At 34.6% G+C, this 19,050-nt stretch overlaps 1 protein-coding gene across 4 annotated transcripts in view; it reads left to right on the plus strand.

Annotated features, from left to right (window-relative positions):
* The window catches only part of DTL (denticleless E3 ubiquitin protein ligase homolog), a 40,894-nt gene that overhangs the window by 3,815 nt on the left and 18,029 nt on the right, over window positions 1–19,050 (plus strand). For all 4 annotated transcript variants that reach the window (XM_074309101.1, XM_074309103.1, XM_074309102.1 and 1 more), the window contains exons 2-11: window positions 5,437–5,562; window positions 5,919–6,017; window positions 7,085–7,146; window positions 7,227–7,347; window positions 8,328–8,393; window positions 9,173–9,285; window positions 10,922–10,995; window positions 12,193–12,296; window positions 12,720–12,824; window positions 17,314–17,426. In XM_074309101.1, coding sequence (XP_074165202.1) covers window positions 5,437–5,562; window positions 5,919–6,017; window positions 7,085–7,146; window positions 7,227–7,347; window positions 8,328–8,393; window positions 9,173–9,285; window positions 10,922–10,995; window positions 12,193–12,296; window positions 12,720–12,824; window positions 17,314–17,426 — 983 coding nt within the window. The remainder of the gene's footprint in view (window positions 1–5,436; window positions 5,563–5,918; window positions 6,018–7,084; window positions 7,147–7,226; window positions 7,348–8,327; window positions 8,394–9,172; window positions 9,286–10,921; window positions 10,996–12,192; window positions 12,297–12,719; window positions 12,825–17,313; window positions 17,427–19,050) is intronic.

The raw sequence follows: 19,050 nt of genomic DNA on the forward strand, positions 1-19,050 counted from the left end.
CAAAAAAAGGTGGGTGGATTGGGCTTAGGATATGTTCTGCATTGATGGAAAAGCACCTTGCATCCAAAAAAGAGCCAAGTCTTTGTTAGGTCCTGACTCCATTTCAAAATCAGTTTGTTTCATCTCCTTCATGAATTGTTTCCCAATTTCTTCAGTACTCACTCTTCAGTGCTTGTAGCATACTTCATTTGTCATTGATCCTGCGCTAAGAAATGATATTTGTTAAAGCCAAATTTGTCATAAATATTTTTTATCTTTGTGTGTAAGTATAAGGTATGCCATATCTTAGTATCCCTAACCTAATGTGTAATCAAAATTTGTTGAAGATAATGCCCTAAAGGAGTTTAGTTAGTAAATAAGACAAATGCCTTCAATGAGTGTAATAACAATAGTGTAAATTATAAAATAGTGTATTGTTGGTCAATCTATAAAATAGAAAAAAAGAAGTACACAAATATGGTACTGATATCTAAACCAGGAAGAGCCAAAACAGAGAAAGAAAATTACAGAACAACCTCCCTAATGATTATTGATGCAGAAATTTTAAATATGGGATTTATACTAGGAATGCAAGGCTGGTTCAATATAAGGGAGACTATTACTATAATTGACCATGTCAGTAACAAAACCAACAAGAATCATATGATAATCTCAATAGATGCAGAAAAGGCTTTTGACAAAATGTACCACCCATTCTATTAAAAAATACTAGAAAGCATAGAGATAAAAGGAGTTTTCTTTAAAATAAGCACTATCTATTAAGTAGCAAGCATTATTTACAATAGAGAGAAGCTGGATGCATTCTTAATAAGATCGGGATGAAACAAGGATGCCCATTATCACCACTATTATTTAACATTGTATTAGAAATGTTGGCTTTAGCAGTAAGAAAAAAAAAATTAAAGGAATTAGAATGGGCAATGAGGAAATAAAATTATCACTATTTACAGATGATATGATATTCTTAGAGAATTCAAGAAAATTATCCAAAAAGCTACTGAAAACAATAGCTTTTACAAAGTTGCAGGTTACAAAATCCACATAAATCATCAGCATTTCTATATACTATTGACAAAGCCCCATCAGCAAGATAGAGAAATTCCATTTAAATTAACTTGACAAAATAAAATATTTGGATGTCTACCTGCCAAGAACTATATGAACACAATTACAAAACATTTTTCCACAACAAATAGATCTAAACAATTGGAACATTTTCGATTGTTTGTGGGTAGACTTAACTAATATAATAAAATAATATAAATATAGAATAAAGTAAAATAAATATAATAAAAAAGACAATTCTGCCTAAATTGATCTACTTGTTCAGTGCTATACTAATCCAACTACCAAAAAATTATTTTATACAACTAGAAAAAAGAAACAATTCCTCTGAATAAGTCAAGAATATCAAGGGAATTAACGAAAAAAAAAGTACAAAGGATAATGACTTAGTACCAAACTTAAAACTATTATAAAGCAGCAGTCATCAAAACCATTTGGTACCAGTTAAGAAAAAGAATAGTGGAATAAATTAGATACACACAATACAACACAGTCTATAGTAATATAGTATTTTGATAAAGCCCCAAACTACAGTTTCTGGACTAAGAATTCACTATTTGACACAAATTGCTGAGAAAACTGGAATATAATGTCAGAAACTCAGCATAGACCTACATCTTACATTGTTATGGGGCAGAACTCTGAACTTGAAACAAAGGATTCTTACAAAGTACTAAGAGACAATAGTTACCTAATTTAGCATATCATATATCAGTATGATTGATTTAATCCTACAAGGAAATGTTATGGGCCAGAACTTGAAACAAGGTGCTAAGTAAGTGGAATTGAGGAGACAATGGTTAAATCTAGTTTAGCATTGATTTAATCCTACAACAAATAATGTTTTCCTAGTGATATGATTGTTGTATACTCAGTGTGGGACATATAAGCAAGAAGCTCTCAGGGCCAGAAAGATAATAGCACTAGAAACTCTAGGAGCCTCAGCCAGGATTCATTCAGGGAGATTCAGAAGCCAGAGAAGGCAGGCTGGAGCTCAAGTTCTCGGAACCAAGGCCAGACTGAAAGGCTCTCCAGAAAGCTACCCAGCCCCAGGAAGGAGATAATAAAGGATCTGGACTCTAAGAAAGCCAACCAGATGGCAGGAAAGGAGACAAGACTTGGAAAGAGACAATAAAGGATTTGGATTTTAATCCCTGGCTGCACTTGTGGTGATTACTGAACTGAAATGAAGGCTTTTCCAGAGACCTCAAAATTACATTTTAGAGAGAATATTACATTACACCTCATATCAAAATAAGGTCAAAAGAGATTCATGATTTGGGCATAGAGGAGGATACCATAAATAAATTAGGAAAACAAGGGATAATTTACCTATCAGATCTTTGGAGAAGGGAGGAATTTATTACCAAAGAAGAACTAGAGAACATTATGAAAGGCAAAATGGACAACTTTGATTACATTAAATTAAAAAAGTTTGGCCCAAACAAAACCAACAGAAACAATATTTAAAGGGAGGTACAAAGATGATCTCCGAGTCTCAGAAGAGAGCCGGTCGAAGCCCTGCAAGTCCAGCTCTCAGCATGCCACCATGTCCTCTCCTCGCTTACCTCCTTGTAGTGCTAACCCTCAAACAGTTCATGAGAAGGCAAAAAGTCCTTCTATACAGAAAGATTTTACAAGCAGTTTGCCAGGTACCAAATGAACATGACCACAAGTATCTACAGAACTGGGCAAGGGAAGAATTCAAAAGAAATGAGTGCCACAGAAGAGGATATAATCTGAATGATGACCATATCTTTCCTTCCAAATAGGGAGCTCCTTTAATTACATGGCTGCATTTTTTTATATGCACAGATTTTTTCAGAAGGATATGTATAAGGATATAAAATCTGACATGATCAGCAGAGATAGTAATTTTGTTACACCCCTATGGACTACTCTAACCTTTGAGCTACTCTTAATGCCCGTCCGTGGACAGCACAGCTAGGCCACACTTACCCATCTTCGGGCACCAACCCTGATCCCATAGATTCAGACCACCATTAGGTAGGGGTGAAGCAAAAGAGAGCTTTATTCTGAGATAGCACATATTTATACCCCACTGATGATCTGGGGAAAGGGGGAAGTCCTCTAGGAACCTGGCATAATGTGATTGGCCCGAGAAAAAGGAGGGAGGTGTGCTAGGCTTTGAGAGCACTAAGGAGGGAAGCATGGTACCTGGAATCAGACACCGCCTCATGGGTCTGTGCCCCACCTCCACGGAGGACTCTCCTGTACCTCAGAACCTCTCATCCCTCAGGTCCCTCCCACGTGCCTTGAACTGCATTCCTTGCTTCTAGAGGCTTTTTAACCCTTACAAATTTAATCCATGGAAGTTGATAGGATCAGCAAGTGAAACTGGATAAAGGGAAAAGAAAAGGGCCCTACTGGATACCTAGGTAGAGAGCATGACCTCAATGAAAATTCAGTTTAAAAAAAAAGTGTGCCCAGGAAAGGGTGATTAAGCGTCAAAGATTGCAGACAGGTCAAGGAGAATGAGGATTGAGAAAAGGCCATTGGATTTGGCCTTTGTAACTTTGGAGAGAGTAGTTTAAGTGAAATGGTAAAGTCAGGAAGTCAGACTGTAAGGGATTAAGAGAAAGTGGGCACATACTATGGAAGGTTTTTTTCAAGTTTAACCACAAGGGTGTGAGAGATTTAAAGGACAATAATGGGAATGGAAAGATGGACATGTTTGTAGGTAATAAGGAGGGAGCCAGTAGGGTAAGTAAAGATTGAAGATAAGTAATAGAGGATGACAAAGGGAGCAATCTGTTGGGAGACAGGATGGAACAGAATTGCTTGTTGGTGTAGATAGAGTTCACCTTGGTAAGGAATAAAGTTACGTGTGGGTGAGAGCACATATATAAATAAATCTGTGTTTAACTGTAGCCTATTGAGGAGTTGGAAAGAAAGGGGGAAAATAAAGTAAAAAAGGACACAGCAGACCACCAAAGAAAGCCTACAAGGAAGCAAAGAAAAGATGGACAGTTATAAATATGTCTTCTATAGTAATAATAAATTTGCTTTCTTGAAATAGTTTATTGTTATATATATTTGAGTCCTCCCTTATGTTCTGTGGGGCCATGACAATTTTTTAAAGTTTTAAATATATTAAAAAAAAAATAATGGGCAATTAGGTGGTGTAGTAGATAGAACCCTGAAGTAAGGAGGACCTGAGTTCAAATCTGGTCTCAGAACACTTCCTAGTTGTGTAACTATGGGCAAGAAACTTAACCCCAATTGCCTCAAAAAAAAAAAAAAATCGTGCACAGTACAGTCTCGAGAGCATTTGCTGGGAAGTGGTGGCACTGTTAGACATGTGGGAAATCGTCTAGGAGACCAAGTCTATCAATGAAGGAGGAAAAGGAATAAGAAAGGGCATTTCTTTTTCTGAGATAGAAGGGATAGTGGCAGAAGACAAAGAAAGATAGAAGAATAGTAGTTACTCAAAGCAAATGACTTTTTTGTGAAGTATGTACAATATAAGTTTATGAAAAGTATTTGCTCACAAAAGTGACTTGTAGTGTGAAATGTATAAAGATAGTTATCTCTGTTTGTAAAAGGTGCAAGCTAATTCGAATAGCCTTTTATGTGAAGTGTCTTAACCTCTCTATGTATAAAAAGTGTTGAAATATGTTGTTTCTGCATAAATAGAATGCCACAGGGAGATAAAAGAGATAATGTAGTACTTATATATTTAATAGTCACAATTAACATTAAATAAATTGCCTAGTAATTCAGCTGTGGTCCCCAAACACTTGGTTCAGAAATAGAACAAACATTTTAAAACATATAGAACATTTAGCATAATGTTTGCGTAGAACTTTTTATATGGTGAAAGGTTATTGGGCTTATTTGTAATATATATCTTTATTTTAGTCCTTATAAAATATAATTATCAGAACACTTAAAAAGGATTTTTAATTGTGCATTGATTCTATTACCTTACTTCTACACACAAAGCCATTTATTAAAATCACATATCCTAAACTAATATTTTGAATCTTATTAATGTAATGGAAAATATGATTGCAATTTCCTCCAGATATCTATTTCAGGTTCAGGGTGTCACAATCTTAATATCATTTATATATTTTTCTCCTAAATGTTGTCATTCCATTTATTTACCATCTATCAAAATGGAAAGCAAATTATTAAAACTCTTAAATAACAAAAAAAAATATATTTCTGAAACAAATAGGCAGTGAAATAACTGCTAAATCTGGATTCATAGCACCCCAGCTCAAACATAACAGTTATGGACCTAAGTTTCATCTCTAAAATTAGGGGATTTATTAAATGGCCTCTGAGGACCCTTTCAGCCCTAAATCTATAATCTCTATAAGGAATTTACTTTTTTTATTTTAGGGTCATTTTCACAGTATCCTCTCCAGTCACTCTTAACTGGCTACCAGTGCAATTATAATGATGATCACATTTCTTATGGAGAGATGGGAGTTCCAGTTCCTCCTTTTGGATGTACCTTTTCCACTGGTAAGGCCTTAAGAAAAAAAAAAACAAAAAACTTAATTTTATAGTCCTAAGGGTTGGAAGAGGTTATACTATTATTTGTAATCACCATTGATAAGTATGACTTCATTGTTAAGTATGAGTACAGATTTTATTGGAAATTTGAATAACCGCAAGGTAATCTTATGGAAATCTAAGGAAATTTTGTCTTCACATTAATCCCTATCTTAACTCCTGACATTTGACTTGTATCATCTTTCTCAGTCTCAAATAAATTTTCTCTGTAGTTTTTATTTGCTTCTGATAGAATTGTTATATCTGAACATCTTCAGCCTATACATTTGGTACTGGTGTTCATATTGGTCTTTTTTCTTCTTTAGCTCCCAACTTGGAGCATATCCTTGCAGTGGCTAATGAAGAAGGCTTTGTGAGACTATATAACACAGAATCTCGCAATTGCAGAAAGAAGTTCTTCCAAGGTAAATCTTCTTATTCCATAGACTTAACTATAGAAATTTGTGATCCTATGTCCTGACTATGGGGACTATAAAGCACATGAGGACTATTCTCAGGAAACTCACAATCTAGTTGGGAAGGTGGGATAAATGAAGTGAATAAGACGAGCATAGAAATAACTATATTTCAAAGTACAATATAATAAATGGTGCTAAGAAAAATATTATGAAAGTTTAAAGGAAGAAAAGGAAGACTTATGAAAGATAGGATTTTTTTGAATTGGATTCAAAAGATGTGTTGAATTTCATTAGGTAGAGATTGATAGAGGCTAGGACACAGAAAGAAGAAATGATAGGAGAAAAAGATTATTTTATTAGTTCAGATTAGATTTCAGGATAAATTAATATGGTGACTATGTAATTTGGGTGGAGAAAAAATGAATTTGAGAGATTTTGAAGAGATTTCATAAGATTTGATAACTTAGGCTAGACTAGGGGGCAGCTAGGTGGCATAGTGGATAGAGCACCAGCCCTGAATTCAGGAGGACCCAAGTTCAAATCTGGTCTCAGACACTTAACACTTCCTAGCTGTGTGACCCTGGGCAAGTCACTTAACCCCAGCCTCAGGGGCAGGGGGGGAAATTGGCCAGACTATATTTGAATGTTGTAAAAGTAGTAGAGATATAAGGCCAGAACAAGAAATTCGAATTTTAATGTCAAATTTTTGCAAATCACAATTTAATTTCTAAACAGTATAATGTGCATCCTAACTACTCAGAAATGGATCTATTTAATATGTATTTGTACATTTACCATTTATATGGATTACTAGTGGTTATTACTCTGACTACTGATCATGTGCTACTTTTTAAAGTCATTTATTCTCAAAAAGAATTGTTTAGGAAGAAGTTTGTCTAGGACAAGGACTCAGAATCAAGGTGTTGCTCATTAATACCACAAGACACTAAATAGGTGTAGAAGTAGCAATGAAGTAGTGACAGCCAAATCATACTATGTTCTCACCTTGTCTCTAGAACTTCTAGAATAATTACATTATTATTAGTGACCATTCTTTTCTTTTCTTTGTGCAGAGTGGATGGCTCATTGGAATGCTATCTTTGATCTGGCCTGGGTCCCTGGAGAGCACAGACTTGTAAGTGACTTTTCTTCTTAGTACTAAATAAGCATTGATAAGCCACTGAATAAAATTGTATGATTCCATATTTCTGGAAGGTCACAGCATCAGGAGATCAGACAGCCAAGATTTGGGATGTGAAGGCGGGTGAGCTGATTGGAGTTTGCAAAGGTCATCAATGTAGTCTTAAGTCGGTTTCCTTCTCTAAATTTGAGAAAGGTAAGTGTTTGTATCCATTTTTTGATTTGTACTATGATGAACAATTTGATTTGTAGTCAAAGTATCTTACCTCTGCTATTTGATGATTTGTGTTGCTGAAAGCAGCTTAACCTCTGTATCTCAATTGTTTTTTATACTATATACTGATTTAACCTCAAAAAGAGACAGTTCTTTATGTAAACTCACATGAATTCAACATGAGGAATGGGCAAGCACTGAAGCTGCTCAGACTGGGTGGGGTGGAGAGCTGCAGACTATTGGTTTAGAGTGAAGAACAAGGCCTGGATTTGTTCCTTTACTTCCTTTTCCTGGGGCAAGCTCAAATTCCAGCCCTCCTAGCTGTCTGTCTGTCTACATGTTTCTCTTTTTCAGAAGCCATAGCTATTTTATAGAATAAGGCATATTCTCTTACACATATAACAGTTGACTTTGAGTTTCTTTGTAAACAAAAAAATTGATTAAAAAACCCCTTGATTCACAAAACCCTATGAAGACTTGGCAAAAGAAGAAAAGCATGTCTACAGCATTGTTTCCTTTAGGTATTTTGTTGATGATTGTTTGTGGGATGGAAAGAACTACTTGCTCGACACTTGTAGTCAGTGGCTTTCATTCTAAGATTATTTTCTTGCATTTTCTGAGTGCCATTTTGAGGGAAACAAGTCTGAATTTATGCATGCTTACTAGAAAGAACACTTGAATCTGAGTTCTGTGGAACCCAGGCCAAAGCATTGGCCAGTCTAATACAAAGGTTGAAGAAAATGACTGGTGATTTTCTTTCCAAAAGAGAGTATGATTAAGTGATTTTTTAAGTCCTTTCCAGATAAGTTCTTTACAAACCTATGATTTCTTAGGTAATAAAAGAACTGACTCTATAGTGGCTTACATTTTCAGATAGAGAGAGACAGACAGACACAGACACAGAGAGTGAATGTATGGGAAGGTGTGGGTGTGTATATAATTTCTTGAACTTTTTTTTTCAGCTGTCTTCTGTACAGGTGGAAGAGATGGCAATATTATGGTCTGGGACACTAGATGCAGTAAGAAAGGTAGCAGTTCTGTTTTAACTTTGCCAAAGGGACTCTTTTTTTTAAAAAATCTTATTACAATATCTAAAATGAAATATAGAATGATCTTTTCCCAATGACCACTAGGAGGAATGTGTGTTCACACAACGATTAAGAGATCTCTATTAATCATTGGGAGCATCACCTGTTGAGATTTCTAGATTTCCTTCAGAACTAAGTTTTAAAGGAACTACAGGTTTAAAACATTACATATATTATGAGATACAGTCACTGTCTGTTGATTTTCTTTAATTGCTTATCTTTTTTACAAAGGAGGGTTTGTTAGGTAAGAAGCATGAAAGATATAAAAATAATGGTTATCATCAGAATAAATTAATTTTTAAAAGGAAATTAATATGCAAATGGTAGCATTATAAAATAGGATAAAATGAGTGAAAGTTCCCTTAATTTTAATTTAAATAACTTGCTTTTAAAGATTTGGATTAAATTAAATGCAAGATCAAATTAATTTGTAATCCTATTAATTAGAGAGCTTTATTAATAAGTAAATTTCTGGTTTTTTATACCTATGAATGACATCTATTGATTCTTTTATGTTCTATTTACTTTTTTTTACTTAGTACACTAAAAGCTCTTCACTAAATGTAGTACAGCTAACATTAATTTTACTTCTCTAATCACAAATTTATGAATTTTAAGGGAAGCCCTTCCTTTCTATTATGTTTTCATTCTTTTTATTATTAAGATTCAGCATGAGATCAACATCACAAATTTAAGTGAAATTTACCAATATCTTTCAGATGGATTTTATAGACAAGTGAATCAGATCAGTGGAGCTCACAACACTTTTGACAAACAAACCCCATTGAAGAACAAGAAAAAGCAAATTTCAAGAGGACTAGCTCCTTCTGTGGTAGGTTCTAAAGATTTCTAAATCTTTTTAGATCTTATTTAAGAGATAGTTATCTAGACTTACAGTGCTGGTCTGGAATTAATTAGGACTTTATTCAGCTGTCAATGCCATAGATTCAAGAAGACTTATATTAAGCATCTGCTGTATGGAAGGCACTGCACTAGATATTGTGAATATCAAAAATAGATTGTCCCAAGGAGCATATATTCTTCTGGGAAGATAACATATATACATATAAGTAAAAACAAGGTATTTTTAAGGCCAAAGATATAACTAATAAGTGGGCAGTCTAGAAGACTTTGTGGGGGTTACATAGTAGCCTTCATAGTTGAGAATTTGAATGGAGAGAAGGACTCTGAAAGGGAGAGGTAAAGATGTAGTGTGTCCTAGGCATGAAGCACTGTTTGCATGAATGTACAGAGACAAGAGGTGGAATGGAGAATGGAATGCATAATGCATCAAAGGAAGCAATATGAAATAAGAGAATAGAGGTAGACTTGAGCAACTTTGTAGTAGACTTTAATGCCAGGATGAGTAGTTTGTATTTCAGAAGCATTTATGAACTAGCAAAGGTTTTGGAAAAGGGGGTTTCACAGTTGGACTAGTGCCTTAGGAAGGTTATTTTTGATGGCAATTTGAGAATGGATTGGAGAGGGGTGATACTGGAGATCAGGAAACCAACAGAAGCAGATCATCCATTTTAAGAGATGGTAAGGGTCTGAATTAGGGTCTTGAACTGATAGTGTATTGTTTATTAAGGTATTAATGGTTCCTAGTTTCTAGCAACTTACATCTCAAAATTGTATATGAGGTGATGGATATGAATATGTTTTAAAGAATTGCATATGTTTAACCTATATTGAATTATTTACTGTGATGGGAAGTGAGGTGAAAGGGAGAAAAAATTATAACATGATTTTGCAAAAGTGAATGTTGAAGACTATCTTTGCATGTATTTGGAAAAATAAAATACTATTAATTTAAAATATATGCATACACACACACACACACACACACACACACACACACACACACACACACGGCATCTTACAGATTTCTTTTCTTTTTTTGCTGAGGCAATTGGGGTTAAGTGACTTGCCCAGGTTCACACAGCTAGGACGTGTTAAGTATATAAGACCAGATTTGAACTCAGGTCCTCCTGACTTCAGGGCTGGTGCTCAATTCACTCCACGACCTAGCTGCCCCCAGATTTCTTTCTTTTAAAAAAATGTCATTTTAATCTTTATTGTTGATCCTCTTTCATCCTTGAAGAGGATCAAAATTACATTACTGTGTTGGAGTAAATTGCATTGTGTCCCACTGTGGCTGATCAGACTAATAAAAGCTTGAAATGCTCTACCACAGGGTCAGACATAAATAATTCATATAAACATTTGATGTAAATAATATATTATAAATAAGAGCAATTGCTAGGACATGAGGTTTCAAGGCACAATACCATAGATAGGGTATAGATTAGAAGTTATTTCTGCCAAATTCTGTCTATCAAGAAAAGAAGAAAACAAAGGAGTTAGGAAACTAGATAAGGTAAAGATCTAGGTAATGAAGTTATTAATGCTTTCAGCAATCAGAATCAGAAGGAGCTGATTTCTTTTCTTTTTCCTTGTCCTGTTAGGATTTCCAACAGAGTGTAACAGTGGTCCTATTTCAGGATGAGCATACATTAGTGTCAGCAGGAGCTGTAGATGGGTAAGAGTATGTTTTGTACTATCTTTGAACAAATGTCTTTGGAGTGTGATAGGGAAACAACTTAGTTGTCACTATGTCTCCTCTGATAGGAAATGTTTTTATCTTCATTTTACATATGAGGAAATGACCTCATAGGCCTTGGTTGCATAGTCATAAGTATTAAAATTAAAACTAAAATTTAGCCAAATTTTATGACCCTTAAGACTGGTACTTTTAATTCTGTGCTTTAGTAATCTATCCTTATTTTAACTGACAGAGTTCCTAGTGTTTGAGGGTTAGACACCTGTCTCTCTCTCTCTGGGTTTAAGAATTGAATTTCTGTGTGACCTGAAAGAAGAAAACTGATTATTTCAGATTTTTTTTTTTTTTTTTTTTTACATTTTTGATTGAAACCCTAACATGAGCTGGCTGCTTTTCCATCCTAACAATAAGGCGTTAGTATTTTTGTAGGTATGTACATAGTTCAAGGCTCTGATTTTGTTGATGTACATACTCAATCCTCTATGCAGAAGCTGGTCATTTTAATGACTTAGTAAACCATCCTGGTGATTCATCCAGGAGCCTGATGGTGAACCTCTTTACATGGTTGGGCAGCATCTACAATCTACCACTGTTACTTAAAAGAGTTTTTCCCATTTTGTTAGGAACTTTTAGACCTTATCCTCTGGAGACAAGGCCTTAGGGAACCAAGGGTTTCTACTATGCTTCATTTGAAGTGGAAAATTAAGACAATTATTTCATTTCTTATGTTATCTAAACATTTCAAGAGATATAATCTCAGTTATTTAAATTAAGATCTCATATATAAAGAAATAGTCTTTCCTTTCATTCCATTTATTAGTAGTGAAGGATATATGATGGCTATTATAGGCTTAGAAACAATATGCTTTCTGAAAACAATGAGATAAGTATTATCAAGAGCAACCTTCTTCCTTTTCCTTTCCCTTCAAGTAAATTGCAAGGTAATTGCTATCGTTGGGTCAGATCACATCTGTTTCCTTTTTGTCAAACAAAGCTTTGCAGTGACTTATCTATATAAACTCTCAGTCAACATTTCTCAATAACAATCCTTCAGTATACCTGGTGGAGGTGCCAGAGGAGTTCTGCCAAAAGTCATCCCTTACTTGTATAAAAGCAAATTGGAGAGGGGAAGAAATTGCTCTCAAAAATCTCCTGCTTCTCTATCTTGGTTTTCAGAGTGGTCAAAGTATGGGATTTGCGCAAGAATTATACTAACTTTCGACAGGAGCCTATGGCTTGCAAATTCTTCCCATACCCAGGTAGCAGCACACGAAAACTAGGTAAGTTAAGCTTATGCTTGAGCAGCATGACCTCAAGGGATGGGGGGAGGGGAGAGTGAGGGGAGGAGTGGTGTTCAAGTTTGTCTCAGAATATAAAAAATGAAAATATCACTTCAACCACCTTGATAGTTATATAAATGGAAGAGTTGCCTCTGGGAATTTTTGGTTTTTGCAATATGGGATTGTTAGTTTTTTTGTTTTTTTTTTTTGAGAATAAAAAACTAATTAATACCCAGAAATTTATGGGATTTGATTATCTTTCTCTTCATGTTAAAGAAAATATTCTCTGTCCTGGAAGAAACAGAAATGGGATCATTATTTTGGTGTGATCTATTCATAGCTGCGATCCATTTTTATCACTAAACTAGCGTCAGAGTGCCCATTTTTACCAGTGGCCTGCTGATAGAAGTCTTCTTTCTTCAGGGTACTCAAGTTTAATTTTGGACTCTACTGGCTCTACTCTGTTTGCAAACTGCACAGATGATAACATCTATATGTTCAATATGACAGGATTAAAGACTGCTCCAGGTAAGGCAATAGTATTATTGAAATGACTGTCAGGAAATTGAAAATTGAAAACAATCGAGTATTTTTGGTCAGTCAACTGCTAATTTAACCTTAATAATATACTTTATAGGAATACGAAAAACAGTATCTCAAAATCCGAAGCAGAAAGTTAATAATAGACAACTATTACCCATCAGAATTCTATATAACCTGTGTTAGTAACTTAATTTCCATGCACTGGTAGTTACCTCAAGTGATACCCACCTTAGTCCCATGACTGAGGTCTGGGCAATGTTGTTCCTGTTATCCATACTATAAAGAAAAGCATGTAGTGGTTTCTCTGTTGAAATTAAGGGGTTTTATTTTTTCCCCCAAATGAAAGTGACTTTAGAGACTTGTTGGGACAACATCCAGACAACCCGAGTTCTCACCTAGTAATCCCAACAGAGACTGGACTACTAACATCAATTTATGCTTCATAATAGATCATAATTATTATAGGCTTGATTTTATGTAAAAAAGAAAACAAAAATCCATGAAAATTCATATTTACAGACTAAATTAATTTGAGTCAGGGCTTGCCCATTTTTTGCTTCAAAAGATGTCCAAATATACTTTTAAGATATAATTTAATTGCATACCTTTCAAGGAATATTCCAATACAGCAAGATTATCTCTACTAACGTGGAACTGACTCTAGAACACTACTCTGCAGAGAAATAACTGAATTCTTTCACCCAGTCTCTAGAGCTATATAATCTTCACTAAAAATAAAATTAAGATAGAGTGATAAATAAGAAACCTTAAAATAGTAAAGAACTTTTAACAGTTGTAGCTGAGTTTTTAAGAAAAGATTCCAGAGACAGAAATTTTTATTGGCTGTTGTTAGGATTTTATCATCAGCAGCAGAATCAAGACTAGAACTTTAGATGGCCTGGATTAAGTCTGATGTTCAAATACAAATAGGATTGAAAGAGACTTTTCAGAATTTCTCTCTCTCTCTTCCCCCCCCCCTCCTGTCCCACTTCAAATTATGTTCGGTTTGTTTGTTTATTTGTTTTTTTTTTTTTACCAAAAATGTTTATGACTTATTGGTATTATGTTATGATCTATATGGTGATAAAATAGCCTAGAAAAGCTCATTTAGCATCTTCCACCATTTATTTTGCATACTAGCTTTAGGTTTGCTCCAATATTTCATTTATTCTTTTCTAGTCTCTTGAAATAATTTGAGTATTTATGATCTACTTAAATGAGAAAATGAAATTCCTTAGGAAGCCTAAATGATGCTGAAACATTAGATTATTTATTCAAAAATTTCTTGGGCATAATAAGTATAGTGTACTGTTCTGCTACCATGGAGCATATAGAGATGAATAATATATGGATTTTGATCTTTGTTTTTTGAGGCTTTTTTTTTTTTTTTTTGTATAATGGCTTTTGATCTTAAGGATCTTCTAGTCTATTAGGAAGATATCATTTGTTACCTTATGGTATGGTCACATGTGTACATATTTCTAATGTATACATACTCCTAACTGAAAGGGTCAGAGAAAGCTGTGAAGAGAAGATAGCATTTGAAACTACCCCCTCAAGGAGATAAATTGTATTTAAACAGGATGAGATGGAAGGAGGGGTATAGAACAAGTGAGGTAGAAGAAATGAAATAGAAACAAGAAATAATAGTGTGAGGAACACTTAGTAAGTCTAGTTTGGCTAATGTGAAAAAGGAGTAAGGGGAGCCAAAGTCAACATCGTGAAAAACTTTGAATGACATATACTAGGGACTTTGGAGTTTATTCAATAGTAAGCATACTTTGAGAACATTTTCCTGGCTACAGTGTAAAAAATGGATTGAGGAGGGAAGACTAAATATGAAGAAGATTCCTTAATGTTCTGTTCCCAAAAAAGTAATGAGAACCTGAAGTAGAATTTTAAGTCATGATTTTCAGTTATTTAAGAAATAAGTATAGGATTGTCCACAGAGAACATTATTAAGAGTAACTGGTGAAAACTACAGAGCAGATAGAGATTTGATATAAGGAAAAATTTCATCAAAGATAGGGCTTTCCAAAAATGAATTGAGCTTTCTGACCAGATTATAATAGTTCTTCTATCACAAAGAGGTCTTCAAGTGGGAACCAGATAATTGCTTGTCAAAGATATTAAAAGGAGGAAGAATGAAAGGGATGTGGATTGGATTATATCTCCAAGCTTCTATAACTCTACAACTTAGTGATTGATTAGATATAGAGGGAGAAGGGGTCCAAAATGATTGTAGCTTTGAACAATAAAAGCATGTTAGCATTAGTAATAGAAATAGAGGAATCCGGAAGATGGGGCAGGGTTTGGGTAGGTTTTTTGCTTTATTTTGTTTGGAGAAAGACAAATTCTAATATGGCTAGGTTGAGTTTCAAGTACTGATAGATCATCCAGATGACAGAATTCAGCAAACAGTTGAAGATAGAGTCCTGAGGCTTGGAGAAAAAAATTTAAAAGATGCAAATTTATGACATATATGATGATAGTTGAAATTATGAAAATGGATGAGCTTGCTTAGAGAGTGCATGTAGAGAAAAGGGGCTTATAGAACTCTGGAACCATTTTACATTTTAGGGTTCAGGTGAGCTAGAAGGGAAAGTGTCCACTAAAAAAAGAGTAGAAATAGAGAAATTGAGATGGAAGTTAAAGGAATTCATGATAATAATGAAGTCATGGGATTTGGTAGAGGGGGGAAATGTGAAAAAGTTCAGCCTCCAATGAAAATGGTTTCAAAGCAAAATAAATGATATCTTTAGGGGACAGTCAGGTTTTGACATTTGAGATAGAAAGATATTCTGATATGTATCTTATCAGTTGGAATTTTTTTTCCTTTTCTTTGAAATGTCTATGAATCCTTCAGGGCATGTCCTAAGTTCAGTATATATTGGGCATTGTCACTTTATCCATAGTTCTGCTTAATACTAGCTTGTTGATACTGATAGCCCTGAAAGCAGTTTAAGAGCACAGATAAGCAAAGAAAAATTAAATTTAGCCCACCAGAGTGAAACATGTGACCACAACAATTTTACTATGAACCAGCAGAGGGCAGTAAACACTTTGTTTTTTTCTGGAAAGTCCACTAGTTTGACAAGTTACCTTTTTAGGATGGAAGGTGAGGAAGAATATAACAATTCCAGTTTTAAGTCTATATTCACAGCAGAAGAATCAGCTTTTCTGGGATGGGTGTGTGTGTGTAAAATCTCCCTGCATTTTTATCCTGCTTAATTTTCACCTAGAAAAATGAAGGCATAAGACTAAGCTTTATTCTGCCTAAAAAGGTATCTTAGTTTTTTCAAGTAGTTTTGAACTTCACTGTCTCTAGTACAAGAACTTAGTGCAGAATTTTCCCCACTTACTCTGTTAAATTCTCCTTTAATAGTTTTTTGATACCAGTAACTTGTGATGTAGCTTCCTAAAGTAGAACCCCTCAAGTACATTGTGCTAAGATTAAATAATATGAACAACTTGGAAAGTTTATTATCTGAAGACTAGGCCCAACTTTGTTTTATTGTTATGAATTTGAGTATACTATTTTGTACTTTCCTGCTGCTACACCCAAATTACCACAGACATTTCTGGCGTATGAGCTATGTAAAGGAGTTGCTCAGACCAAAAATGCATCTCAGATGAAATTAACCATAACAAGAATTCAAATGATCTTTTTTTTTACTAAAAAGCAGTGTTGTCCATGAAGATATCTGATCTTGTCAGTAAAAAAGAACTGCTTCCTTGTTTATTTTACATAGAATGTAGTTTTCTTTTCTATATCCTACTCATAAAGGTACCCAAACTCAGATCATTATAATGCCTGTCTCTTTGATCAGCCTCAGAACAAATAGGTAACATAGCAAATAGAGTACCCATCTTGGAGCAGGAAGACTCCTCTCACTGAGTTCAAATCCAGTCTTCCGCTGTGTGACCTGGGGAAATCACTTCACCCTGTTTGTCTAAGTTTCTTCCTTGGGAAAGGGCAAACCACTCCTAGTATCTTTGCCAAAAAAACCCTTATTTGGAGGTCGCAAAAAATTGGACACAGTTAAACAATAATAAACAGCAAGATCAGCTTGAACTTATTTGCACAGAATTGTTTGGTAATATCACTATATTCACATTCCTTCTTATTTGGTACATACTGCCTTTTTCCTTTTGGTATTAAAGTTGACTATTTTTCACAGATATCTCATTTGTTCCTCAACAATCCTATGAGATAGGTGCTATTATTATTCCCCTTTTACACTTGGAAGAGACTGAGGCAAACAGTGGTTGTGATTAGCCCAAGGTCACAAAGACAACTATCTGAAGTGGAATTTGAACTCAGGTCTCAATGATACCAAACTTAGGACTGTCTACTGTCCTAATAGCTACTTGGAGACAAGGAGAGGGACATGCTGTAGAAAATGTTATGTATCTTTAATTGAACCCTGAGAATAACAGGAGGTAGCACTTTGTTTTCTTCTTCCTTTGGCAGTGGCCGTCCTCAGTGGGCACCAAAATTCAACCTTTTATGTCAAATCCAGCATTAGCCCAGATGATCAATTTCTGATCAGTGGCTCAAGTGATGAGTCTGCCTACATATGGAAGGTGAGTGACCAAACTTCCCTGCAAATGTGACAAATACTTTTGCCAGCTTCTTTCTTTACTAGAGATGGTGAGAATTTGGTAGTAAATCTACAATGTTAGTAGTATTTCTCAGCTAAGGATTGATCAAAGCCTGCTTCTTGCCCCAGGCAGTAGGCACATCCATATTGGTTGTTAAAAACTAGCCTATGTTAAAAACAATAGGATTTCTGTATCCTAATACAGTTTTTCAAAAAGATGTCCTTTCCCAAACTATGATCAAGTTGATGATACTATGATTTATGATTATTGATACTATGATACTATTTTATGATACTATTGATACTATTTATGATTTATTTCCCAAACTATGATCAACTGTGATTCTATGATTTAGTAGTTCAGGATGGCTAGAATAATGATTATTTACTCCTCCTCTTCAGTTATCTCCTATGTCTTTTGTATTGAAGTATTAATCTCTTAACTATGTCTGGGTTCCTGGTAATAATCTTTCCTTCCCCTACTCACTAGTAACTTTGTTTCCCCTCAGGGAGCATTAGAAAGTTCTTGTAAGTCTCAGACCCTGAGACTACTCTTTTGTCTTATCATTACACTTAATTACCCTAATGAAATATCATGACTTGTTTGATTTTTTAAAAATTCAACACCGATTAAGCTTAATTTCTTGAGTGAAAGCTTTTTGGCACATGAGGATTTTGCCACCATTTGGAACTCTGGAAAAAGTATGAATGTCAATGTAGAAGTTTGCTGGTTATTGAGGGGTGTCTGGGGAAAGGCAAAATGGGGTTAAAGGGTAAGAATTGGTAACAGCAGTACTTTGGGAGCTCAAAAATAAGGAAATGCCCATAGGCTTTCTAAAATCAGAAAGTTAAGTACACTTCATTCCCCAGTATTAAAAGAAAATTAGTGAAAAATAAGTTATCTAAGTAATGACAAGAGGTGACAGGATCTAAATCTCATCCTCAAAATCTCTCCTGTATCTCATAAATCCAAATTCCAACAAGTTTGTCTCCTTCCTAGGATGCAGTTGGGATTGTCTTAGAGCTTCCTATAGAGGACAGGAGCTGAAAAAGTTAAGACCTCTGCTGAATCTAATCCTCTGATTAATTTCATTTGCTGGTGTGGGGCACAGGGGTAGTCATGATCAACAGATGGTCATTTGTATGTATCTGTACTTGTGAAAAACAAGTTTTTTTAGAAGCCTGTAACAATATTCTAAGTGTCCACAAGATGATACTAATGCTTCACTGAGAGAATGTCACACATTCTATTCTTGGTGTTTTAACTAAGTTGCGTATTCTATGTTAATTGAAAGCTAGAAAGGTAAAATCTCTGAATTTTTTCCTCGATATATTAAATTGCTTTTTAGATATATAATTATTTTTTATTTCATCTAAATAAAGTAAATTAGATCTTTGGGTTCAGTGTTTTCATAGCATAATGCTTTTATTGGGAAATTTTTATCAGCTTGTGTGTTAAATATGTAGTCTTTGCTTCAGAACTACTCTCCCTTTAACCCATCACTACTTTCTAAATTATATTTGGTTTTGTAATCTGAGATTAGACATCATGTTCTTGACAATGTCAACTGATTGTCATATTGATAAGTAAATGTTAGTAAAGTGAT

Source organism: Sminthopsis crassicaudata, chromosome 4 (assembly GCF_048593235.1).
Source record: "Sminthopsis crassicaudata isolate SCR6 chromosome 4, ASM4859323v1, whole genome shotgun sequence".
In the NCBI taxonomy this organism is placed as follows: Eukaryota; Metazoa; Chordata; class Mammalia; order Dasyuromorphia; family Dasyuridae; genus Sminthopsis; species Sminthopsis crassicaudata.